This window comes from Aethalodelphis obliquidens, unplaced genomic scaffold (genome assembly GCF_003676395.1).
Source record: "Aethalodelphis obliquidens isolate GAN/ISIS:26980383/991018 unplaced genomic scaffold, ASM367639v1 scaffold3, whole genome shotgun sequence".
In the NCBI taxonomy this organism is placed as follows: domain Eukaryota; kingdom Metazoa; phylum Chordata; class Mammalia; order Artiodactyla; family Delphinidae; genus Aethalodelphis; species Aethalodelphis obliquidens.
In genome coordinates, this window is record NW_020837947.1 from 87,211,353 (window position 1) to 87,239,067 (window position 27,715).

Below are 27,715 nucleotides of genomic sequence, written 5' to 3' on the forward strand. Positions count from 1 at the left end.
TGTGCGTACTATCATTTGCTATCATTACTATACATATAGAAAACCGATACAAAGAGAGTTTGTATAAGTCACACTATGCTTCAGAACTAGTAAACAGTCAAGCTAGAATTTAAACCAGGACAGTCTGACTCCAGACCCAGGCTCTTAACACCAATGTAATGATGTTGTTCTCTTTTTTTCTGAAGAATCAAGACACTGAAAAGACAACTTGCTGGTTTTGAAAAAAGGCTTGTATAAGCAGACCAAAAGAGTTCTCTAGGTTCTTGCAAATTTAATGAAAAGAGTCATACTAGGTAAGTCTTAGAAAAAGTGTTCAAACTGAACAAATGAGTTTAGAATGCTATAAGACCCCAGGTAGGAAACAAAACAAAACAAAAATAGGTTATCTTCAAAATAACAAAAAGAGTACATGCCTTAAATTTCTTCTCTCCAACATTAAATGCCAAAAGAAAACCCAAATCAAGGGGAAAAACGGTAAAGGGTTGGGAAGAATATGTCAAAAATATCTGGCAAATTTTCATTCATGCATTAATTAAATAGAAATGTAATCTTAAATGTATGTTACTCATATGGTACACATTAAAAAATGCTGAAGATGTGTGCCCATAAACTAAAAATGAGCATTTCAAAGGAATAGTGCTAATGCCAAATCATTTAAACATAAAATATACTGTAAATATTATTAATATGGATACAAATGATAAAAATAATCTGAAAACAAATATATAATATATTTATGATATATGATATCATATATTTATGATATATGATATAAACGTAATTTATGATATATGGTATAAACATAATTGAATAATATTTAGGCTTCCAAAGCACAGATCAAATTTACAAATACTAGGAAATGAAATGAGTCCTGAGTGTGGGTGTCCAGTAAGGGTGGGGTAAGCAGTAAATTTGCTTCTGTGGCAAAGACAGAAATGGTAGAATCCAAAATCACTTCTGACATAAATTCAAGCATCTTATGGAAAGTCCTGGTGAACTAAGTCAGAATGACACTGAGAATTTCATCCCATCTAAATGAGATTTATATAGGTAATCAAGAATAACCTAATATTAGGTATATATTTATACAATCAATAGGCCCAATAAGAAAATTATAACAGGCAGGATCATCTTAATAGATACCAAAACAAAGCAGTTTGTATCCCTAACATCCTTTTTTTTTTTTTTCGGTACATGGGCCTCTCACTGTTGTGGCCTCTCCCGTTGCGGAGCACAGGCTCCAGACGCGCAGGCTCAGCGGCCATGGCTCACGGGCCCAGCCCCTCCGCGGCATGTGGGATCTTCCCGGACCGGAGCATGAACCCGCATCCCCTGCATCGGCAGGTGGACTCTCAACCACCGCGCCACCAGGGAAAGCCCCCCTAACATCCTTTTGATGATCCTTCCCTCCTAGAAAAACAGGAATGATTTTATAATATCATTAAGTATAATCAATATACTTAATGATTAAAACCATAATTTAAGTAAACAGAGAACATCACAGTCAGTGATGAGATACTAATGAGATGAAAAGAGTGCTACTGAGACATGAATAAGAAGAGAAACTCTGGTTCCATTACCATTTACTGTTATTGTGGAAGTTCTGGCTGATGATATAAAATAAAAACATAAATAAAAGATATAAATGGCAAAATAAATACAAAATAAAGGTTTTTATTTACAGGGACTACATCTTAAGTTAAATGTATCAACCTGAAATCTATGAGAATTAGTAAAATAATCCTTTCAATAGTGACACCAAAAAAATCCACAAAGTAATTTTTATATATTATTTCTAATTAATTAAAGGATATTATAGAAAAGGTAATCTATTTCACTATAGAACAAAAAGTATACAATCCTAGGAATAACCTTCTCAAGTAGCATGGAAGTCATATATGAAAAAGACAGTTGCACAAAGACTTGAATAAACAGGGAAAAATAGGGCAGGAAATTTAATATCATAAATACTTAAATCTTCCTAACTCAGTATAGATGTTTACATTAGTCCACCTAAAATTACAATAGTACCTCCATTTCAAAGCTGAAGACTAAGTAATGGTATGTATCTCTTCTTCCTCCTAAAATCCTGCTGTATTTACTGAAGTATAAGAACTACTCCATAACATGGCTGGAAAACTAGAAAGCACCAATATTTGTTAGGATTAAATTGACCTGTAAGTGACATGAAACAAACAGGCAAAATCATGAGGCTAAAATGATAGTTTGTTTCGCCTGTAAATATAAGTAGTACCCGGCTAGTGTGGCAGCATCATGGTCCCTGACCTGGCTCTACCATCTATCCAGGCTCTACCATCTATCCAGGCTCTACCATCCTCACCATGCTGCTTCCACCTCACATTTTCAGATGACTCGTTGAACTGCAGCAATCATGTTTCATTCCAGTAAGAGCACAGAGAAATAGTTGAAGAGAGTGCCCCCTCCATTAAAGAACACCTCCCAGTAGCTCACATTTTACTTCTTATATCCCATTGGCCAGAAATTAGTCACACTGGAATATTGAACATCAAGAGAGGCTAAGAAACAGTCTTTACTTGAGATGGTCAGCTGCCTGGAATATAAAAAGCAGATGAGTTGTTTTGTTTTGGTTTGTTTGTGGAATAATAATAGAGGTGAGAAATATAACGCTGCAAAAGAGGGAATTGCTCCATCAACAAAAATTTTCACAGGACTGAGTTAAACAGGCAAGGAAGAGGTGATTCAATACTATTGCAATAAATGAGAGAGATTGAACTCAATTCTGTTGAGACAAAACACGCACAAAAAGGTTTAAGCTCTGGAGTGAGCTAGTGGAAAAGTACTAGAGGATGTTAAGTGAGCAGGTTGGTCAGTGTGGTTAGGCCATCTGTGTTTGCTATTTTGTGCTTATCTAAATTAGGCACTGACCATGCCACAGAGACAGAAATTATGGGGCCCATACTCGGAAGGCAAGCACTTGGAAGGTCACTTTTATTGTTACATAAAATGCTGTTGCCATAAGCACAGGCGAAGTCTAGGTCCAGATGACTCAGAGTACTGATCCAACTGAATTCCATTCAGACACCTTGCTGACAAAAATACTGATATGGTACATCATAGTGGCAGTGTGCTTGTATTGATTTAGGTGCTTATGGGGTTGTGATATGGAGGAGAATGTATAGGCAAATGTCAAGAGGTTTAACTCATAAATAGTTAAGTATGAGGAGCTTATATTAAAAAAATATCCCATGGGCTTCCCTGGTGGGGCAGTGGTTGAGAGTCCACCTGCCAATGCAGGGGACGCGGGCTCGTGCCCTGATCCGGGAGGATCCCACATGCCGCGGATCGGCTGGGCCCGTGGGCCATGGCCGCTGAGCCTGCGCGTCCGGAGCCTGTGCTCCACAACGGGAGAGGCCGCAACAGTGAGAGGCCCGCGTACCACACACAAAATAAATAAATAAATAAAAAATACCCCAGAATGTGAGCAACCTGGAATCACTGAGACATTTCCTCACTGCTTTTATAAGCTGATCTCTATGCATCTTAATGTAATGCAGTGATTTAATATCTTGAGGTAAACGCTAGTAGATTGTTTTTCCTCTGTGTGATAATTGTGCTGACTTAAAATAAGGACCACAGGACAACACTCATATTATCCCATCTGGCATAAAAGACCTGTGTTTAAATGATGTACCCTTGGATTCAAGAGTAAACATGATTATGTTCATGTTTGTTTTCATTTATCCACCTTACCCTCTGAGTTAGCACAACAAAACACAAGGTTCTTTCTGCATTTGCATTAAACAGAGTGGAAGTTTTGGTGACCCATTTTCTCTCCAATTAGCAACTGGTTGATTTTAGTGTCACTCTCATTAGGCCAGCCAGGGCTCACTCTCCAGTTGCTGTGTGCTCTGAGGCTCTACTCCTGCAGCAGTGATCACTGGAGTGCGTCTGTCTCCTTTACAATGAGTTGACTTGTAACCCCTGAAATCTAGAAGTATGAAAGGGACAGCCTATTTCTCTCTACACCTTCGTACTGTTAAATTCATGCTTCCTCTCCAATACAGAATTTGAATCCAGTTCCTGCTGTAGAGGAAAAGGTGAGGGAGATCGACTGGAAGAAGGAATGAATAAAGTAGCTTCTTATGCTCTCGCGTCATTCTGCAACCTAAGACTATCAATGGGCTTCGTGTGGCTAGGGGTCATGTCAAGATTCAGTACCAGTTTGAAGAGGATAAGATGACAGTTTCAAAATGACTCTGAATTATTCCCAAATTCCCCCTGATCCCTTTGATGTGACAGAATCGGAATCTTTCTAGTGACCAATTAAGTAAAGTCTTGGGAACCTGCATGTAGGTTTTTCTCTGTTGTCATGATGTAAAACCGAAGAGTGATAGAAGTTTTACCATCATCATCATCATTGTCGCTGTCGTCGTCTACACCAAGTATGCAGGCCTGGGGTGTGAACATTCCTCGATAGAAATTACACCAGCTAGTAAGAATTGGGGAAAGGACATAGTACCACATAACTCCATTCAAATAACTAAAATGTATTGTACCCACTAGTGTATGTGCTTTGCTTGATACTAGAGATACAAACTTACATAAATTATGGGACCTGCCTTTGTATTTATAGAGAAAGAAACAGATACAAAGGGATACTTCCAATATCATATGACATGCACTATAGGGACACAGAAAAGAGAAATCAGATCAGCTTGAAAATTGAGGTCAAGCTGTCCTTGAAAAAGAAGTAAGGACAAATAGATAAAAATAAGTAAAAAAGGGAGTTCCTTTTACATACATAAATGAGAAACAACCCTGCTAGGAAGCAATTATCAACTACTTAATAAAGAAGGAGAGGGCTTCCCTGGTGGCGCAGTGGTTGAGAGTCCGCCTGCCGATGCAGGGGACACGGGTTCGTGCCCCGGTCCGGGAGGATCCCACATGCCGCGGAGTGGCTGGGCCCGTAGGTCATGGCCACTGAGCCTGCACGTCCGGAACCTGTGCTCCGCAACGGGAGAGGCCACAACAAAGAGAGAAATTCTGTAGGTAGGGATTTTTGAAAGCATCAGAGAATAAATAGATCTCAAACCATAGGGATGGATGTATGGAAAATTATAGGGAGGAAACGGAAAAACTGGACCCACAGAATAAAAACACAGAGAGAAAGTGTTGGCAATGTTTGCAATGTGGTAAAGAAACATGTTTTATCAGAGCAGGGAAAAGAATGCAAAACATGTTTCGGTGTCAATTACCTTCCATGGTATTTTTATATTTTATATCATTAAATACAACTACTTACAACATGTATAACATTATATATGAAAGATATTGAAGCCTGGATGTAAAGCCAAGGCAATCAGTGGACACAAAATCCTATTTTGAATTTTGCACTTTTAAAGGTGGCACCTGGATGTTTAAACTTCATGATACTTGAATCTCTAAGAAATTAAGGATATTCACTGAGCATTTGAAAGCAGAGGAAGTTCTTCTGTTTCAAAAATTAAATTTATTAACCTTTGCTGTATCAGTTGGAAGGAAAACTAAAGTTTGTGAGAACAGTTAGGAAAGTATTTCAATAGTCCAAATTCAGAGGGATTTAAGCTTAAATGGCAGGTAATAGAGTATGCCAAGAAATGAGGAAAAAGAAAGACAAGCCAAAGATACCTCAAAAGTTTTCACTTTGAATAAAGGAGAACTGAGAGTTAGCTCTGAAAGAAAAAAAAAAAAAAACCTATTTCATTGAAAGATAATAGATTTTGAGTGTTGACAAGACTTCAGAACGGAAATGACTTTCAAGGGACAAGATACAGCACTCAAGTTCTAGAGAGCTGAGGAAGAAGAAGTAGAATCGGGCATTTTCAGCTGAGACAGATTTGTTTCTTACCCCTTTCTCTGATGCAACCATTTGTGTAGCTCCCATTATCTCGATCTCTCTGGCCCTATCAGGCACATGCACCAAAGGCAACATTTATTGTTAAGCCTGTCAATGGTAAGTTATGTTCCCTAGCTGCCTCCATTCCTTCATACTTGGTGTCTCATAACAGCAAATCTAATTACTACCGTTGCCATCGATGGCTGTGGCTCCTCTGCAAGTGGGCAGCACACGGGCTTCTTAATAATTTTGCCATAGGATGGATGAACCTCAGCAATGACTCAGGATGCTTGAGTGGGGCTTCCCTTTTCTTCTGCATCATTGTCTTTTTTTCCTTTGCAGCTTAGCAATAAAAAGAAAACAGGTGGGGCTGGAGGAAATTGAATCCAAACCCACAGGAGCCTCTTAAATGAAATATCAAGCACCAGCTCCTCAGCATAAGTGGTTTCCACACAGCCATTCACTGGGAGCCCCTACTGGGCTAAACCAAAGCATGCCACGAATAGGACATGCTTAGCCCTACGCCTGAGACCAGTTATATGAGAGAGTTCCTAAAAGGAAATATATTTAAGCATGAGTAGATTTTCACTTTTCGATGGTTTGTGTTGGAATGACATGAAAGATTTAAATCACATATATCCCAAATTTATGAAGGACAAATGAAGTATGTAGTAGAAAACTGTAAAGCTGAATCTATTTTCATAAACCGAGTGGAATTAATATACTGATAAGTATAATTTCAAATTCTAAATTTGTAATTCTTTATCAAGATTGAGCATAAAGATCATGTTCATGATACTCAGAAGTATTTTGGACTATGCTGTTTATAGTAAGTGATTCTTAGATTTTTGTATAATAAAAATTCAAAGAATATCCACTATTGAATCAGTAACTCCTATAGGTATGCATGAGAATATATAAAATGTGAATTTTTACTATTTATCTGAGAGATCTCTGAGGTTCTTTTGTTTTTTTTTTTCTGCATGGTATTTATTAGTCAGGGTCCTCCAGAGAAGCAGAATCAGCTGGAGATAGATAGATAGATAGATAGATAGATAGATAGATAGATAGATAGATGACAGGGATATATAAGAGAAGATTTATTATGGAAATTGGTTCAAGCCATTATGGGTGCTAAGATATTCATGATCTGCTGTCTGCAAGCTGGAAAACCAGGAAAGCCAATGGTATATCCAGTCCGAGTCCCAATGCCTGAGGCTGGTGGCTACTGGCATAAGTCCAAGAGTCTGAAGGCCTGACAACATGTCCAAGGGAGGAGGTGTGGATGTCCCAGCTTAAGAAAAGAGAGAGGGAATTCATACTCCTTACACCTTTTTGTCCTATTAGGGCTCTTCAACAGATTGGATGATGTGGCATCATTGGGGAGGGTGGATCTTCTTTATTCAGTGTGTTCATTCAAATGCCATTATCTTCTGGAAAACCTTGTCTTAGTCCATTCAGGTTGCTATAAAAGATTACTATAGACTGGATAGCTTATAAACAGTGAACATGGATTTCTCACAGTGCTGGAGGTTGGGAAGTTCAGGATCATGGCACCAGCAGGTTCAATGTTTGGCTACTGATGGCTCCTGATTCATAGAGGACTTTCTCTGTGTCCTCACATAATGAAAGGGGCTGGGAGCTCTGCTGAGCCTCTTCTATAAAGGCACTAATCTCATTCATGAAGACTCCAGCCTAATGACCTAATCACCTCCCAAAGACTTTTCCTAATACCATCACCTTGGGGGCTAGCATTTCAACATATAAATTGGGGGGGAGACAAAAACATTCAGACCATAGTATAGTCTAAATACGTGTTAGAGAAGGAAATGAAGTCAGAAAGTGTAAAATTTTCATGATAAAATTATACAGTAGAAAAACATACTACCAAAGTGACTAAATTGCTGAATTCTATACATAAAGATATAGTCTATATAGCTATAGATATATATATAAACAAAAACATACACATATATACACATGTGTGCACACATGTGTAAACATTTTACACACATATAGACAACTGGCTATTGAAGTGATATGATTGAATGAACTCATAATAGATTAGACAATGCTCTTTAAGGTTAAACAGTTGAATTAAAACAGAAATAACTCCTCTTTACTATATAAGTGATGATATGTATTTAATTTAATTAGAAACAAATGAAAATGTCATGAATAACTTTTAAAAGTCACCAATAATCAGGAATTCCCTGGTGGTCCAGTGGTTAGGACTCCACACTTCCACTGCAGGGGGCATGGGTTCGATCCCTGCTCGGGGTGCTAAGATCCTGCAAGCCACACGGCACCGCCAAAAAAAAAAGTTACCAATAATCAAAAAGAATACTGCACAACATTAATTTGTATCATTAAATATTTTGCTACCAGTAACTCATTTGTGCAATGATTTTTAATTATCTGTTTAGTAGAACTATTAATAAAAAATAAAAGAGAAAACTAGACAGAGGGAGAAAAGAAAGATGATGATGATGGACAAACTGGCATGCATCATCTCATTTGAGGAAGTTTCTGGTGAGAATATGAACATCTAATCATTTCAGGAACACTTTTTTCGCCCCTAGGTTTTAGGTTTTTGGCAAGAGTAGGTCTCACTTTTTCTCTTAACTTCCACACCTCCCACTCACAACCTAGTTCAAGACTGGCTGGTTTCTGCTTCAACCACCTCTACTGAAATTGCTGTCATCATGGTCAACAATGATGACTTAAATGCCAAAAATAAGTGAACATGTTTCAAACCTCAATTCCTTATCTTCAAAATACTTTATGCTTGATTTTCCACCTAATCCTCTCCAAGTTTTACACTTACTTTATATTGTTTTTTTGTTTGTTTGTTTTGTTTTGCTTTGTTTTTCTGTTTTGGTCAAGTCATCATTTTCATCAAATTTCTCTAAAATCTGACAGTCTCCAAAGCTTCTCTTTTAGCCCTGCCTCCTTTGGCTTCCTATATGTAATTTCATATATTTACATACCTTCAATCAGTTCTGCAAGGTCCTGACAGGTGTATTGACAGGTGTATCAGTGAGGGTCAAAACTGGAAATAGATGCACAACACGTCACAACATAGATGATATTTACTTACTAGGCGGCAATGATACAGGGGTGGACGGGGTGTGGTAGAACCACAAGGGACAGTGCAGAAACCACAAGCAAGCAGCTGACAAACTATCACCACGAGGAAAGGAGGGGACGTGGAGGGGCGGTGTCTTCCACTGAGGGATGCAACCAGCTCCAGGTGACCTCAGAGATGGTTCCGCAAGAGCCAATACTGTGCTAACCTCAGTCTCCTGCTTCTTTCCCAGCTCTCACTAGGGACCTCCATTGGGCCAAATAAGCCAAAGCCAGAAAGCACTGGAGCCCCATTGATGTAGCCAAGAGGTGGGGTTCCCTGGACATAGACCATGGTGAGCAAACCAAAGGGAGAGTCTGGAAAGGCCAACTGAAGTATCTGCTAGAGCAAATGGATGTGCCTTCTTGTTGTGTGGCTAGTTTGTGATCACTCACACACACACTGTTTTCCAAACCAACATGTCCTGAGAGACGTGATATATCTTTTATTTTTTTATTTTTATTTATTATTATTATTATTATTTTTTTTTATTTTGCGGTACGCAGGCCTCTCACCGCTGTGGCCTCTCCCATTGCGGAGCACAGGCTCCGGATGTGCAGGCCCATCAACCATGGCTCACAGGCCCAGCTGCTCCATGGCATGTGGGATCTTCCCGGACCGGGGCACGAACCCGTGTCCCCTGCATCGGCAGGCGGCCTCTCAACCACTGTGCCACCAGGGAAGCCCATCTTTTAAAATAATGGGATGCTAGTTTGAAAACATGGACACAGGGCTGCAGGAGGGAGTTACGTTGTAGAAAGAAGGCAAATAACTGTTCAATCAGGGGCTCCCAGGCACAGAGCCACAGGCCATCGCCAATTTCTAAAATCTGGCTTTCTTGCACCAGACTTCCTATAACACAGAAACTGAATGAAAAGTTTACACAGAGTTCAGCCCCCAGAATGAGAGATGAGGGGGAGTGAAGCAGAGGGGAAAGAGGATGAACAGGAAGGGGTGTGTCCCTGAGGGGACCACAACGTCATGACAGTCACTGCTGATTGTTCAGCCCTGTGGGGCATCTGAAGACAGGCTTACACATGACTGCACAGCAGAACTGTCTTTGTGGGGAGAAGGGAGATGAATTTACCTACTCACCCCCTCTCTCTGCCCCTGCCTCCAGCTGGGTAAAGCCCTTCCCCCTAGGGATCAACTCCCCTGCACCTACAAGTTGCCTTGGCAACCACTGGAGTCAGATGTGGAGGAAGCCAGAGCCAGGGGTCCCGGGTTCTGGGTGCAGTGGTCCCTCCAGTGTAGATGGGTGTCAAGTGAGGGATCATTCAGTGCAGGCCTGATACTCCTCTCAGGACGTGAAAGCTGAAAAGACAGTGGTGCTCTCCCCATGGTTGTCAGAAATCCTAAGAAAATACGTAAGACTTAAGAAATCATTTGTGGTGCTTGTCGTGGCATCAGCAGCGACTGAGACCGTAACTCTGGTGACATGAAGAGTGCAAGCCTGTGTCAGCCATTCTCACGAGAAAGCTGATGTGTAAAGCGTGAGGCCTGCTTATCACTTACCACGCACACACAAAAAAATGTGCTTTCAAATGCTGACATTTAAATCTGGACATATCACTTTACTCTGCATAAAACCTGCCAATACTTGCAAAAGTGTCTCTCAGGAATCTTTGTGGTATGCAATTAAAGGCCGAAAACAGTGAACGAATACAGATATCTGCCTCGCTCTAGTAGCAGTGCTAAGAAAACTTCATTAAAATGTTATGTTTTGTCTTAAGCCATGCAAATATTAATTATTAACTAAAGGATTAAAGCATACATTAATTAACTTTGAGGAATACGGATGCTCCCAGAAACTACCCGATGTTTACCTTATGGATACCAGGAGTCATGGCGTATAGTTAAAAGCATTGACATATAGAACAAAGTCCAAGCTTCTCAACATGATATGTAATGGCCTTTCTGATCAAGACCCTACACACTTATTCAACCATTTCACAAACACAATGCCATCAAAGGACTGAGTGGGCACACCACATACATTGAAGAGGGAAGAAATACATAAAATCCCTGAACTTACAGTTCGATTCTAGGGAAAATATACAAATAAATAAGCTGCAGTACAGGGTGATAAGACTTCTAATAAAAGTACAGGCGGCTAAATACATAGGATGTGTGTCTAAATTGGACTTGAGTGTCAAGCAAGTCATCCTAGAAGAACCATCTTCTAAGTTAAGAATTTAAGTACAAATAGGCATCAATTAGGGAAAGTAGGACAAAACAAAGGAGAACAAATTGTTTGAAGCTGAGATTAAAGGTGAGATTGCTCAGGAGGTAGAACCAGCTTACAGAGGGCTTTGAGAGCCAGGGAATCAGATTACACCAGATCCTGAGAGCAAGGAGGAGTCTGATGTTATGAGAAGGGGGTGATGTGCTCAGGTTCACATTTTGACATGATCACCCTCACTGCACTGCAGCAAATAAGTTGACAGGATTCAGACTGGAGACAATGAAACTCACTGGATTGTTTTTGCAGTCACCTAGGCAAGAACTGATGCTAGTGCAAAACGGGCTGAGTTTAGAGATACATACCTGTGGGTTGAAGAGATTCTTGTGATGGGGTGGAGGTGTGCCTCAAGGATGAAGGAGTACAAGGATTATTCTAGGTTTCTAATTTGAGTTTTGGCTGTGTGGGAGAACCACTCATGAAAGAGGGTGGGGTTTGAGGGATGGAGAGGGGGGAGAGCCCAGGTGACTGTGGAGCATTCAAAGGGAGCCGCACACTTGCATGTACAGCTCGGATCTAAAGCTCTGAAGGGAAACTGGGACTTCTCAACACCTTTAAGACAAAATGTTCAAAAGCTGGCATTTAAGATATTTAAACCATAATCTCATCTCAATTTATATTGACTTCCAACCCATTCTCTATAATGTATAAAAATTTCCAACTATACCAATAATGGAAATATTTCACACTTTTTCACATGCTGTTTTTTCAGCCTAGGACAGCTGCTGCCACCTGAGACCTTGTCTCTAGTCTTCAGGATTTAGATCAGTTGACCTCCTCTTGAAGCCTCATTAAATTCTTGATGCCGACTTAATTTCTTCCTTCTGAAGCTCATCCAAACTTACCTTATTTGTCTATACCTGTCTGACTCACCTCACCCAAGCTTCTTAACGGTGTCTGGCCAAATAACATTTCCACACTAACTACTTGGCACATAGTAGGCAAACAATAAATATATATAGAATTAATGGAATAGATATTCACACTTTACTATTTCTGCCAAACATAATCATAATAGCAGTTTTATAGTAAAAAAAAATAGAGGACAGAAATAATAAATGGAGTCTTACTTTGGAAGAACCACCCTTCTGCTTGCTTTCTTGGCTGGAAGAGAAGTCACAACTATGAAGAATGTGTTCTTTATAATTTCTCTTGCATTGTGTCTCAGTGTTGGTACCACGGTTGTTCTCCTTTAAGTGAGTTCTTCCTAGCACCCCTGAAGGTACTTTAACACAGCCAGGAAAATAAGACCTCAGATATATAGACAGCAGATGCAGCCCCCATTTATTATTGGTTATCGACATCTGCTACACCATAATGCCCTGCAGTCCATTTTTTCTCACCTGGTATTGATAGCTCTGATGGTTCTCTGAAATGTGATGTTAAAATTTATAGAAATTATGAAGTTAAACCACTTGAAATGTTATTAAACATATCTATCTTTTTTGAGATAAGCGCAAGATTACAAAGACTATTTTAAGGCATCACATTCGAGTATACAGGAAGTGATGGTGCATAGACCGTCTCTGCTGTCCTGAGTATGTTGCCAGTTAAAGCCAATCGCCCAGCTTCCCACAGACAAGCCATTAATAGGTGTTCATATCAGACAAGGCTAAATCTATTGCATTAGTGATATAACATGTGTTTAAGAGTGTTTAAGAACAAGATGAGATAGATGATGCTATTTTATTATCTGTGACTATTCTTTGCTTTGGCACCTTTTGATCTACTTCTTTGTTTTCTAAGGGAATCTAATGTATTTATTGAAGAGATTAATCTGTGCACATAACTTAACATTCTTTTCTATTCCATGGTTTGTATAAAGGAAAAATAATATGCCAAACATTTCTAAAATTAATGAAAGATACAGCCCTACTTGGATCCTTCCTTAGGACTTAAATGGAAATTGATTTAGGGTGCTGAGTGCACGAGCTTGTTCTCTGTACTACAGTAGCGTTTTAGTTAATAATCTTACATTTGAATTTGAGTTTAATTTTTTGTGTGAATACTTGTCTAAGATTCCAAAACTAATTTATCACATTCTTCACAGCAATCAGAAACCAATGACTGTCCTTTAGTGTAAGCTATCATGTGTTGAAAGTAAAATTATTGTGTCTAATATTTTTATTTAACCTCTTGAATTTTGAAATGAACATTTTTCCATCATTGCTTCAGTTATTTGTGGCTCTACTTTATTAGGCCTAATATGTTAAAATAAGTGTCTTAATTCGTTCCCCTAATACAGTAGTCATTTGTAATAATTGCATGGTTTTCTTTTTAGAGAAATGATTATACCCCTTGGCCACATCGCTGGCAATTCTGCTAACTGCCCCCAGGTAAATGATGACATTCAGGGCTGTGATTTCATGACCCAACGGAGCAAGAATGTAATTAAATGGATCAATGTTTATTTATAAAATATGTATCTTAGTGACTTCTCACGCAAAATGGTGATATAAATTCACGTGCCCAAGTTTCTTCTCTCCCAGATAGTCAAAGAAATATTTTCTTAAGTCAAAAATCTATCATTTCTGGAAAAAGGGGATAGGTGCTACTAGGAATTTCTGGAAGATATCATCCAGTTAGACCAAAAATGAGATAATTTTTGCCCAGCATGAAGTTTATATCTTCCATCTCACTAAAAGTTATTGTTGTTATTGTTCATTCAGTTACCCAAACCCCATACCTAAGACTCACCTACACTTGCTCTCTTTCCCCCTGGACTAGATATTCTCTGCTTCATTTCCAGATCTACTTTCTCCATCTCTTTCTACCTTGCTTCTTATTCTGGGAGGCTGACTTCTAGGGGCTACAACTACCTAGCTCCCCTTGGCCTCTGACTTCTAAATATGTTGGGCCAGTGGGATGACAGGACACAGAAGGAGTAGAAAGAGGAAGAAATCTGTTTATTCTCCACTCCCTCTCAGCTGGATGTAAATTTGTGGTGGCCGCATGCTTGTCTCTAAGACCACAGCCTCTTACACCTACATCTTTGTCCACAGTACAGAAGGTATTTCACTTGCTTGCGCATTCAGGTCCAATGACAGTAGCAGAGCGTATTCCTGGGACACTTCTCTATCTCTTGCTGATTTTCTTAAACTTTTCCAGCTTGAAAATTGTCTCTTCATTAAAATCACCTCATTTACCCTTTCTGAATGTGTCTCTATTTTCTGAGAGGCCCCGACTGGTATACATCTCATGTATAAAATTGATCACAAGGTCCTTTTAGAAATCAAGTGTTGTGACTTTGTTCAGTTAAGATTTGTTAAGGAGAGCCCCAGGAGTTGGACAGTGAACTGTGGTTCAACAAAAGATCACAATGGAATTGAAATAGAGAAGTTTATTGCTCACAGGCCCTTGAAAACCATGCAGGGAGCTCAAGGCAGGATTCAGGCAGAGAGAGAAGTAGGACCTGGGGCACACGCCTTTATTAGTGTACACAGGGGGAATGTATTGGGGTTCCTGGGCTAAAGCCAGATGGGTCAATTCAAACCCAAAACAGCAGGGTTTGGTAAGTTCCCTGTGGATCTTATCTAAGGGGCATGGAAGGGAAAGGCTCTGGGGGGGACGGGGAGACTGCTCACCACAAGGGTGTCATCTTTACTCATGCCCCTGCCAGCTTCTGTCTAGGATGTGCACTCATGGGAGCGGCCAGTGTCAGTTCCAGGACCCTGGAGGCAGCTTGGCCACACAATGTGGATGCCAAGGCAGCAGTATTACGGAGCAGTTTAATTAAACTCTCAACACCAAATTTCTCTCAAGTTTGTAGAGAAGTGAAGAGTTTCTACATCCCCAATAACATTCTCTTAGTTCAAGTCTCTGATTACTTTCATTCTTATAATACTTCAGTTTCTTCCAGCTACTTCTCCTTTACAAAACACCTCCACACTAAAACTTTTATGAGAGTTCAAAAACAGACTTGGGTCATCAATGTTCTGCTCCAATGACTTCATGTTGCCTTAAAATGTTGCCAACAAGTCTCCCCATAATCCAGCCTTTGCCTGTCTCCCAAGATTCATCGATTCTCTCTCTCTCTCTCTCTCTGACAAACACACACACTCTGTAGCTGCCTTCATGGCAGACCACTTGCAATTCTTCTCACTTGCTGCCTCTTTCTTTGGGGCTTAAACACCCCCTGATGGGGCTCTGAGGGCCCTCCCACCATCCTTCCCCAGCCAACTCCATCTGGCCTTTTAGGACTCAGCTGTAACCCTCGTGAGGAAGCCTTTCCTCATAGGCCTTGCTCCATTACCTTCCCACAGCATCTATCCATGACCCTGTCCTTGGTATGTCCCCTCTTGTCTCCTCCCACAAGTGTAAAAATTTTGAAAATTTTAGTTCAAGATTCAGACTCTATGGGTTCAAATCCATTTCTACCATATATTTGCCTCAAGACCTTGAGCAACTTTATTAAGTGTGTATCTCTGTTTTCTCACCCTTAAATTTAGGAAAATAAAGTCATGTTTCTGTATTCTTGTGAGAATTAAATTATATTAGCACATTTGAAACAAGTAGAGCAGAGCTAGGTTTACAGTTGGCTCTCGATGCATTACGCAGGTTTGCAATTGCCTATTTTTTCTCAACCCCACAAAACTGAAAGTTCATAAAAAGAGGGCTAGGTTCTACTGATCACCATGTCATCTTGATTAGTGAGTGTCGGTGCACAGAGAGAAATCTATAAGTCCTTGTAGGTTGAATAAATAAATGAATGAAGAGGCGTGAATTCTGGTTTGATGGGCATGCCTTCTCTCTTGGCTACTCCTCATTTTTAAAATCCTGGCTGGTAACTTCTAGGTTGAGATTCCTTACAGGAATCCTTTCCATGAAATAAACACCTTGGGGCTCCTATGAACCTCAGAAAACCCCTCTCTCCTTATAAGACTAGAAGATAAACTTGCATTTGTCTTTACCAGTGCACACGTTCTTACAACTGCTGAGTTAAGTCCCTGGCTTTAATCATGACACCTTGATTGTCAGCTTATCATTCTCTAATTTAGATGCACTTTCCAGATAATATGTAATTACACATTTTTAATCCTGGCTGATAATTTAGAATACTCTTCGTCCCTGTAGGTTTATGTTAATTTTGAAGTATTCCACAGTAGTACCTCTCCACAATGGAGGAAATAAATTAAATTTAATTAATATAATAACTGTTCTCATTTGACATAAAATGTTTACTAAAAATACTGTATATTTATGTATATCTTACTCTTCAAAAGTATTCAAACTTCAATGATTTCTAAATCTAAATGTAGTCACTAAGCAAAAATACATTCTTAGTCAAAACTACTGTTTTTATAAATTATAGATTTAATTTGATCTCAAAAATGTAAACAGTATCAGCATTAGAATATGAATTTATATATTACTTTAAGGATCCATGATATAGAGTTCAGTTTCCATAAAGATCCATTACATTTTATATTTAAAAATGATTTGCTTCTTTTTATGTTATATCTCAGAATATATCGATGGATTAGAAAATTTATAAAGTAAAGAAATACATCTTTATCGATGACTATATGTCAGAATTATGTGAAGTGTTGATACTTAAGTAAGTAAATAATAAATAAATTTGCTTTAAGGTTTTAAGTTCCAAAAATTAGACATAATCATAGAAAAGCAATTGTGTTCTATAGTACAAGTATACAAGAATAATATTAAACATTTTCTAAAGATTGTAAACTGTACACACATGTCTAAGTCTACTTTCACCGAGAATCTATCCAAAATACAAAACATAAAGACATGCACATGTACACATTCAGATTCTGCATTCATATATACCCATGTTGAAAAGCAATAGCAGCTTCCTTTAACAGACATGCATTTTGAGAAATTCCTGGAAGCTTAAAGAAAAAAATTGGGGGTAGTGTGGCAGCTGAAAAAAACATTCCAGCTACAGGACAGACATAAAATATACGCTAAATTAGATTAAAGGTTTTAAATAAATTACTAAAATTCCAAAATCATGAGAAAAACCTTTACAGCACCCCCCATAAAGAAAAGGAGGAAGGAAGGAAGAAAAAAGTAAAGACAAGGAAAAAAGAAAACAAAATGATCCTGAAGGTAATTTTCCTGACTACGCCTCACTTTTAGTGAGAAGGAAAACAACCTTCCACTAATTGTGCTTAATACCATATTATGTATAGTACGATATAATACTATATATATATATATATGGCATATAAACATATGTATAATACATAATAATTATGTATAATACTATAACAGCAAACTAAACTAGCCCAATGTGGAGGTCTGTGGTCCAAACCTGTATAACATTCACTTATTCAAAATATTTATTGAGCAGTGACTTGGTCCAGGAACTGTCATAAATGTGCCACCTTCTAGTTACTCAAAAATCGTAAAGAAAAATTCATCTTATAGTGTTTCCACCTTGAAGTTCAACATCTTCATGAGAGGGCAAAGCAAACACAAGTCTGATTTGGGGGAGTGTCTTATACTCAGGCCTCCAATTATTCTCACAGATAAAATTGCAGAGATTATAAGCCTACAGTGAAAAATGACAAGGTGCTTGAGGAGATATAAAAAGCAACATGGGAGAGGAGTTAGCAGAAAAAAGAGGAGGTGACTTAGATCTGCAATGACCAGATATTTTTATTACTAGACACAAAATAAAAAGCTCAATGCCTGATTTTTTTAAGAAATAAAAGAGGGAAATTAAAGTAATGTAAGGAAAACGATACCATGAAAACTGAGTAGAGTGTTTTAAAATATAAGCAAACAGAATATCAAGAAGTAAAAGCATAATAATTTAAATTTTAAAAATGGACAAGTTAAACAGCAATTAGAGCAGTAAAGAGAATTAATGAACAGCATAATATATCTGAAGAAATTACTATGAATCAAGAGAGAGGGAGATACAAAAAGAGCAGAGAATGTGAAGGATAAAATGAGGAAATTTTGTTTTATGTAATAAATGTTTTAACAGGATCATATAGAGTGAATGTGGGAAAGCTATAATTTTTCCAGAATAGATAAAAAATGGAAGTCCTTCAAATAGAAAAGACCACTGGAATAAAACTAAGCTAGATGAATGAAAATAATTCTCTCCTTAACACAGCACAGTGAAAAACCACTAGCCAACAAAGACAAAGAGAATTTCCTAAAAGAATCTGGAGAAGAAAGACAAGTTTCCTACTAAAGAAGGAGAATTGGAGTTTAATGTTCAACAAGAACAACAGGAAAACATGACAAAATGCTCAGAAAGACCTGGAAATCTTATTTGAAAAGACATAAAATGGATCATTATCTATCATATATAATTATCTCCTATAAATTGATAAGTAAAAACAATCTGAAAAAAGTAAGGAAAGTACATATCTTAGTGATTTAAAATAGATAAAATGTAAATGACAAATAATAGATTAAAAATTGTTAAAGAAGATGAAACAACAGTGATAAATGATAATTCTCATTTATCAGATATATAACCAATTAAATTAATAATATTTAATTTTAATGATATTTAATGACATTTAATCATGATTTAATTTTAATGAGGGATTGAGGAAAGTAACAATCCAAAACTATTGAGGAGCTTAATTTTGTACAGGCTTTAATAACGTATATATTAAAGTACAAATTTAGCATATTTATTTGACCCAACAAGTTTCACCTCTAGATATTTATTCTTCAAGTATATTCATAAGTGTTCATAAGATATTTGTACAGTGAATTCACTGCAGTATTTATAATTGAAAAAATATATTGAAAATATACTGACAAATGTTTATCTATAGGGAAATGTTTAAATACCTTTACACTAAGAACTTCTCCTATTAAAATGTCTAAGGTTTATCTATGTATAATGACAATAAAAGATCACCAAGATATTTTGTAACTGAAAGTGAAGAAAAAATTACGTCTTTTTTTGCTATAATTTTATTTAATAACAGTATTTAGAACATGATATCCATGGCAGAAGTTATCTAGATTCACCAAGCTAGTTTTTCTGCCTTCCTGGGTACATGGCTAGATTTTTTTCCCCCATGTTCCCTTGCAGTGGGTGACCAAGTCCTGGCCTATGGGTAGAATGAAATGGTGTAAGATTCTCCGTGCTCCCTCTTCTCCCTTTGTTTATCCTGATTGGTATCTGGGTATCTGCACTTGACACTGAAGGCTACCTCAAAACCACAGGCTGAGAATCGTGAAGCTATGTCACCCTGAACATCACTGAACGGCTGCAGGGAACAGAACTCCTGCTTCTACCTTTGCTGACTGAACTTTGTATGAACAAGAAATAAGCTTCTGTGTTGATAGTCTACTAAGATTTCAAGGTGTATCCATTACAGGAGCTAGCGTTACCCTTACTAATACAATTTTACTTGTTTAAAATCTGATAAAGAAAGAAAACTAAATTATATGTCCATATATCTGGATATGTATTTGTACAAAATGGAACACAGATTAATTGCCTCTTGGGTGCAGATGGGCATTGGGTCTGGAGGAGAATATGAATGAAAATGCTCACTTTATGTACCTTTTGTGACACTAGTTATTTGGTGTTATGTCTTTAGGTAGATATGTGTATAATGTTGTTGAAATTTAGTCTAGGGAAGAACCAAAGTAATTCTAAGATGATAATTTTGGAACTGTGTCCTAAGGAAGAAATAAGGTAAAAGTGTACTTCAGGGAAATCCTAGGCTATATGAAAAGCATAAATCATGGAATACTGAAAAAAATTACACTAGAATATGTTTAGAACATACATTGGACATATATTAAGGCATTGCAAACAGATAAAACTGAAAGGTAAATGGAACCAAATCATTGAAGAATATATACTTCCAATTAGGATAATCTTTGGCATGGGAGTAATAAGAACAAGAACAGTGAGAAGGATGGATTAGAAAAAATAGGAACTAAAGTCAGAGGTACTGACAAAGAAATGTGATCATAAAACTAACAAAAGGTAAAGAATCTATAAAGAAGCTATTTTATTATTTAAATAAAAAGGAAGAATAGAATTTGAGATATGGAAGGCAAGGAAAAAAAGAGAAATCCAGGGTTTTGATGACTCTGAATTTCCACATAGGGAGAAAGCATTCCTCTAAGTCTCATCCAGCTTTGGGCTGTGGAATCAGATCCTGCATGCACTCTGTGATCAAGAACAACCCTCAGTAGGGCTGGCATGAGAAGGGAGAATCAGAATTTATCAAGGGGAGTCCAGCTTTTCAAAAATATCCACTGTAGATACTGAGAAACTTCAGTTTGGAATACCGTGGAGTAAAATTTTTGCATAACTCATGATGATGCTTGAACATCATCATGTAAGAATAACTGGTCTCAAGAACCCTAACTATGAATATGTAAGAGCTAAAGAATAGAAGATTGTGAGAATGAGAAATGAATTATTTTAGTGAGAAAAATTAGACAATGTGAAAACAAGACTTATTTAAATTACACTATTATGTTAATAGTGATTAACTTGCCTTAAAATGTTAAATTTTATTCAATTAATTGTTAGGATATAATTCTTGTTCTATTGCATAATGTTATATTAAAGCAAGAGTAAAGCTTAGGGTTATGTTTGTTTAGATTGATTTTTCCATGTATAATATGTTGCTTTGGTATCTAATTCTTATTTTGAGTGGTAAATGAGATTTTTACATGTAATAACAGTAATTTCACATATTTCCTCTTTTAATATAATTATGCCAATTAAATACATTTTAAACAGCAAACACTTTTCTGTGTTGTTATGCACTCAGATAAAATTATTTTAAAATTTATTAAATCAAACTAAATTTGATTTAATAAATTTTAGAGCTAGTGGCAAATGATAATTTAAATAAAACTTTGAAGCCATATTTCAATAGGGCTCTATTTTATATTAAAAAATCTATTTGATATTATGGTGTTCTCATGATTTTGAGAGTTGAAGTAGGAATTAAATTCTTCTTTGGATTTCTTCCTATTAGCCACCACAGTTAAAACATCACTAAGTATTCTTGGCTATCTGCTTGGGAATCAAAGTCCTAATCACTAAGAAACTCAACAGAAATAGGTATAGAGGTAGATATAGATATAGATATACATGCACATATACATATGGATATGGGCATAGTAAATACAAGCATGTGAATTTTGATAATACATAAGCAGAAAAATAGATGTATAGAAAGATTGAGTAAGCACTTTGAGTAACTTTTCCAGTACCTTACTCTCAAAGGGAGTACTGCTTACCTGTTTACCTGGTCTATTCAGGTGTGATCCAGGATAAAGTAAGAGATATTAGTTAAGCCTGTTCAGAAAACTACTTTTAAAAAGGACTATAGGGAATTCCTTGGCAATCCAGTGGTTAGGACTCAACGCTTCCACTGCTGGGGCCCTGGGTTCAATTCCTGGTTGGGGAAGTAGGATCCTGCAAGCCGCGCAGTGTGGCCATAAATAAATAAATAAATGAATAAATAAATAGTAACTTAAAAAAAATAAAAAGGGCTTTAAAAAGACTACAAAGAGAATAGTTGAGGGAAATGAAGTAACACTTTGGAATAAACGGTTACAGTTTACTAGGTGTTAATGTAAATAAATATATATCTGTGCTATATACATACAAAATTAAATGCACATAATTCTTCTAAGAATATATGATCCAATGAGCATGTGGTGAAATTAGAATTCTCATATTTTGCTGGTAGGAATGGAAAGTGGTGCAGTTTCTTTCGAAAATAGTTCAGCTGTTGCTCTAAATGTTAAACATGGGATATACGATCAAGCAATTCTACTCCTAGGTATATATACCCAAGAAAATGCAGACAATAACTTGGACATGGATGTTCATAGTAGCATTGTCCATAGTAGGCAAAAGTAAAAACAGCCCAAAATGACCATCAATTAATGAATGGATAAATAAAATGTCAATAATAAATGGGAATAAAGTTATTTTACATGCAAAAACATGGATGAACCTTAAAAACATTATGGTAAGTGATGAAGCCCAGCACAAAAGACCACATATTATGTGATTCCATTTATATGATGTCCAAAATTGACAAATCTATAGAGACAGAAAGTAGGCTAAAGGTGGCGCTGATGGATATGGGATTTCTTTGGGGAATGACAAAATATAAAATTATACTGTGGTGATAGTTGCACAACTCTGGATCCATTAAAACTTGCATTTTAAATGGGTTCATTCTAGTTTGTAAATTATATCTTGATATAGCTATTAACATTAATTTATGATCTGGATAACAGGGGGAAAAACCTGAAATAGTTTAAATATATTAACTCCAAACTGATAGAATCAGTGGTGTATATCCAAACAATGGAAAATCAAGAATTGTATTCACTGACAGTGCAGCCTACTAAGCATAATTTTTAGGTGAAAAAATAAAGAGCAGAATATTCTAGTAGTGAAAAGACAAAGCAGACTGGAATATGAGTGTTTATACTATAATTCTCACTTTTGTAAAAAAAAAGTATCTATACATATTATTTGTAAATCAGGTTTTTTGTTGCCTAGGTTATAACACATTTATTTTACTGCTTTTAAAAATCTGTAATGATTTGAAAACTTTTCTTCCCCTTCACTATTAATAGCCACAAGGTCAAAATTTCTTTAGCTCAGTTTCTTTCTTTCTTTGAATACTTCATCATGATTTTAAAGATTCTCCTTCTCTGCTTGTGAGCAGGTCTTCCAGGATTTACACTTGTGAGCAAGTCCATTCCTCCTTCTAAGAAACTGAGGCCAGACAAGTGTCTGCTGACAAGAAGCAAACCCCTCAAGCTGCTGCCCTCCTCAGGGGATTCCGTAGAGCCCCTGGAAGAGAGGGGCAAAGAGTGGAGCGTCCTCTCCTCCACTGAGAGCTCCCCCCACCCCTGCCCCTGAGATTAGCAATCACTGTCACATCAAGGTGTCTTCCTCTAAGGATCAGGCTTGATTATGAATAAAATTAGCATATCTTATTTAATTATTAATTCATACAGAAAAAGACTCTTGAACACTTAATACTTGTTATAACAGTGACTGGTCCATCACTGTACTTTTGTCTGAAGTTATCCAAGAGACAATCAAGCAGATTCTTCAGGCTTATTATTTTGGACTTATAGTAAATCAAGTATTTAGTTAAGAAAGACAAAGAAGTTCAATCTTTACAGTACTGTTTATTTTAAAAACAATTTTGAAAACCCTGAGCCTTGATTTAGTTCTGAGCTCTCATACATTCATGATTTTTAGAATTAAAAAGAACTATAATTTTAGTGCTCCTTTTTCACATTGCTAATTATATTAATATGACTGTCATCAGGTTGTGCTTAATAAACATCCACATGTACTTCATATTTTTAATCTTTTATGTAAAAGTAAGTTAAAATTTAACAACCAGAACAAATATTTTGTTTCTTGTAAAATATATAATAAATTGAATAAATTTTATTTATTTTAATTCTAAATGCTAAAATAGGTAAATTCATGGCATAATTTATAACTAGTGAAAAAATACTGAAAGTCAAGGACTATTAAGAATAATATATCAGATATAAAATTTGATCCTAATAAGATAAAATGTATCTGGTTAATGCAGTTTTCAAATGTTGATTTATGATTCTGACATTTTAATTGATGGATCAATTGATAGTAATTACTTCTGTGTAATCAGTTAGCAACTTAAATGTGCAACACATTGATTTTTTCAGGTGAGACATGTGCTCCCTGAGCAGCTACAGTAGGAGAAAGAACTAGTGACATTTAATTCAGTGTAATTTATTCCTGAGAAAAATGTGATTGACTGCAGTTCATGAAGTCCACAGCAAGAGTTAGAGAAAATGGTGAAATCATTCAGAAACACTAAAACTAAAAATTAAATTAAAACAAGAAATGCTGAGTAATAAATCCCATGTAATTCAAATTAGCATTGCCATTTAACTTGACGGAAGTTACCTTATAGGGACAAACATATTGCGAGTACAAATGGGGAGAACTACACTAATCCAATAGAATGAAATCAGAGAAAGTTGATGATTGTAAAGTTACATCAAAGCCGTTAGGTTTTATATTATCTATAAAACTAAAGAGCTATGTAATGGAGTTATGAATTGACCCAAAGGTAACCAAATTATTTTTACTTGCTCTTTTTCTGGTGAGTGGAGTGATACATTGTATATTTACAAAAATGATTCAAATTCATTTATAAAATATTTATTGGAGAGCTTACTTGAGAACAAGCATTGTTAGGGATATGATGAAGAAAAGAGCAGATTGCAGTCCAGAGCAGAAAGAAGAGAGTCAGGCTTAACAACTATAAAAATTAAAATATGGTTATGTCACCTTAAAAAAATGCACAGCATAAGAGCTGTGAGTTGAGCTTTCAGTGTCTTACTGAGGACTACAGCCTGGGAGGCAGACTCTCAGCAAGCTCTGAGAAACTGTTCAAAGAGGTAAGGGGGGAGCCAAGACATATATGTATTTTTCACTGGGAAAAAAATATGTAGTCAAACATCAGAAGATCACTGCTACTTACAAAGAACAGACACCTCAAATTAATGATTTTAGTGCTTTTCTGTGTATGGGAAGATGCAAGAATCCAGGCTCACTGAAATCTTTTCTTAGATGTGCATCCTAACTACCTAAGGCCAGTATGCAAAACACAGAATGCTTCCTGTTTTCTCCATCCTGAATTCCCTGAAAGGTGCAGTGTCAGTGGGCAACTGCAGTGGCGAATGGCTTGATCCTTGTAGAACTGGAACACGGGCAACGTTTTCTTTTCTTCACAGTTACAAACTATGATAAACAACATAAAGAAGAATTTCAGGTTGTAAAAGGACTGTAAAACAAAAGAAACTGACCTGCACATTAACATTATTTTCGTAAAATGTTTTTATGAATCATCTATTTCACTTTCCTCAGCTTTTTATCCCAGTAAGTTGACATATGAATACAAAGTAGACACAAAAATAACTGTCTCTAATTGTCACTCAGACAATATTTTTGAACTGACTTCTTTTACCAAGATTTTATCTTTATAACAGTGTACAAAATAAAGATTTACTCAGATAGTTAAATTGTTGATTATTTTTATTGCAGCAAGATTTTTTACATTTAAAAGATAACTCTCAATGATTTTGTGAAGTGAAAATTTCAATTTGAAAAAGAATAGATATATGTATATGGATAACTGAATCACTTTGTTGTACAACTGAAGGTAACACATCGTTAATCAACTATAATATAAAATAAAAAGTTAAAAAATATTCAAAAGCACTGGTTCTCAAACAACACAAAACACTCAGGAGTACAGTGAAGACATTAATTCAACAAATACTTAAAAAAGTCTCTACTAAGAATAGGGAATTCTGACAAAATGAGGAATCTGTGTGTGGAAGAAAAATGGAAAAAATAGTGACCAGTGTACATACAACCTAGTAGAAGTATGTACATAAAATAATAATACTACAAGCAGGTGGGAAATATTCTAGCAGTGGTACAGTGACGTCATCGAATTTTAGAAAGGCGAGAAACATCAATTTCACCTTGGTGGGCTAAGAGCAACCAACAAGGCTGTGTTGAGGAAATGATGGAGATCTTGACTTGGCACTTAGATGAAATATACACAGGAATAGAGGAACAACAATGCATAGAAAGTGGTTTGAACAAACTTCAAAAATTAGGAAAGGTCTTTAAGGAATAGTAATCTCATTTGGTTTGAGAGAAGTTAAGGTACTTATTAGGAATCATGATAAAACAGGCTGGAAAGCAGAGAGGAATTCGATTATCAAGAGGCTTTGAATGTAAAAGTAAGGAATTTCAATTTACAGTAATTCAGAGGAAATTGGTTTCTGTTCATTAGTTTTTAGGGAAGAAAAAAATTAAACTGGCAGTAAAATTGGTAAAAAAAATGAGAGTCATTTGTAGCATATCTTTTGGTTAACTCCTAAAATGAATGAAAGTGACTTTGAAAAATACACATTGCTAGCAATCAACCTAGAAATAGTTCAAGTTCAAGCAGTTTTACCACTAAAATGTCACATGGCCTAAATTCTTCATCTTAGGCTCACATGGTTTAGAAGAGCTGAAGTAGAACTATGTTTAGCCCAAATTTGAATTATTTTACGTTAGAGAACTGACTCAGGCTTGTACAGGCCGATGCATTCAGGTTTCTCAGGACTTTGAGGAAATTAATGCGGCTTCTCAGAAGAAACAAGTATCTTGGCTCCACGATTCCCCCACGGTCCCATTTGCAACATTTATAAATCCTACAGTTGTAGAACAAACGTGACAATCCTATGTGCCCTCAGCTGAACCTTGGATGACTATTGGTTTTATCTCCCTCTTATTTTAAACCAAAGTTTCTGTTATTTCTATTTAAGTCCTGGCTCTTTTACTTATACTACTTTTTTCTGATCTGTTTATAAATCTAGATCCCAGGATTCTAGCCCGTCAGCAACGTCCGCGTCTGTCCCTCCTTCTGGGGCCGCGGAAGGGGCCGGTTCCCCGGGGGCCTCACTCGTCCCCCGCGTGGCGCCGGCCACGTGCCAGGGGCGCGTGTGTCACCACGGGGGCACCTGCCGCACCGTCGTCCTCCGGGGGGGCGTCTTCTCCTTCCAGTGCGACTGTCCGCTCCATTTCACCGGCCGGTTCTGTGAACGAGGTAACCAATCTCCACTATCCTCCTGTATTTCCTTTTCAAAACTTCTCCAGAGGGTGGAAAACAATAGAAACCTATCATAAACACATTGATGGCTATTAGCACAAACAAGAAACATCTGCATAATTTTATTTAAAAACGCATTCTGATAGAACATTTTCAGTTCAGTATTGCAGAACCAACTATATATATATATATATTTTTTTTTTTTTTTTTTCATTAGAACTGCCATTCAGAGTACATTTGCAATCGCCACACAACATAGGAGCTAAAATTCAAATGTAGTGCTATTTAGGGAGTTTCTTTAAAGTTATGGTGCATCCATCCTTTGTCACCATAGAAACAATTAAGTTCTAATTCACATTGTTATTGCTTAATTGTTAATCAAATCGTTTCTTTATATTTCAAAAGCAGATCCCCGTATTGAAGTTATTTTGGTGTTTAAGAAGAGCACATTATTTTTCTGATGCTTAAGAGTATGGTTTTAGCATTAATTAAGCTATTGATGAATCAAAAGAAAATTCCCCTTTTGTCAACATCTAATGGCCTCCTAAGAGTGTCTCAGTTAATTAAAGCAGTGCTGGGCAAGACAGCCAGAAATGCCCCGGGCAGATGACCAAAGCATTAGGTCCTGACACAGCTGGGCTGTCTCTGCAGGAAGCCTGGAGAGTGTCTTTCTGTTCTATGTAAAATTGACCACTAGTTCTAAATTGGGGGAGGGGGAGGGATTACTACTGGGTGATGATTCAGATGGCAGAGAATTTCACTGCTTCTCCAAGATTGTGTTAAATAACTCCTTTTTTAAATACCAAAATGTGGGACGTCCAAAAGAGAATTCAAAGGTATACATATGTGTTATTCAGCTCTCCTTC

At 36.9% G+C, this 27,715-nt stretch overlaps 1 protein-coding gene across 1 annotated transcript in view; it reads left to right on the plus strand.

Annotated features, from left to right (window-relative positions):
* EYS (EGF-like photoreceptor maintenance factor) overlaps window positions 1-27,715 on the plus strand; it is a 1,677,823-nt gene that overhangs the window by 1,122,250 nt on the left and 527,858 nt on the right. The window contains exon 29 of the mRNA XM_027093793.1: window positions 26,617-26,846. Within this exon, the coding sequence (XP_026949594.1) occupies window positions 26,617-26,846 (230 nt within the window). The remainder of the gene's footprint in view (window positions 1-26,616; window positions 26,847-27,715) is intronic.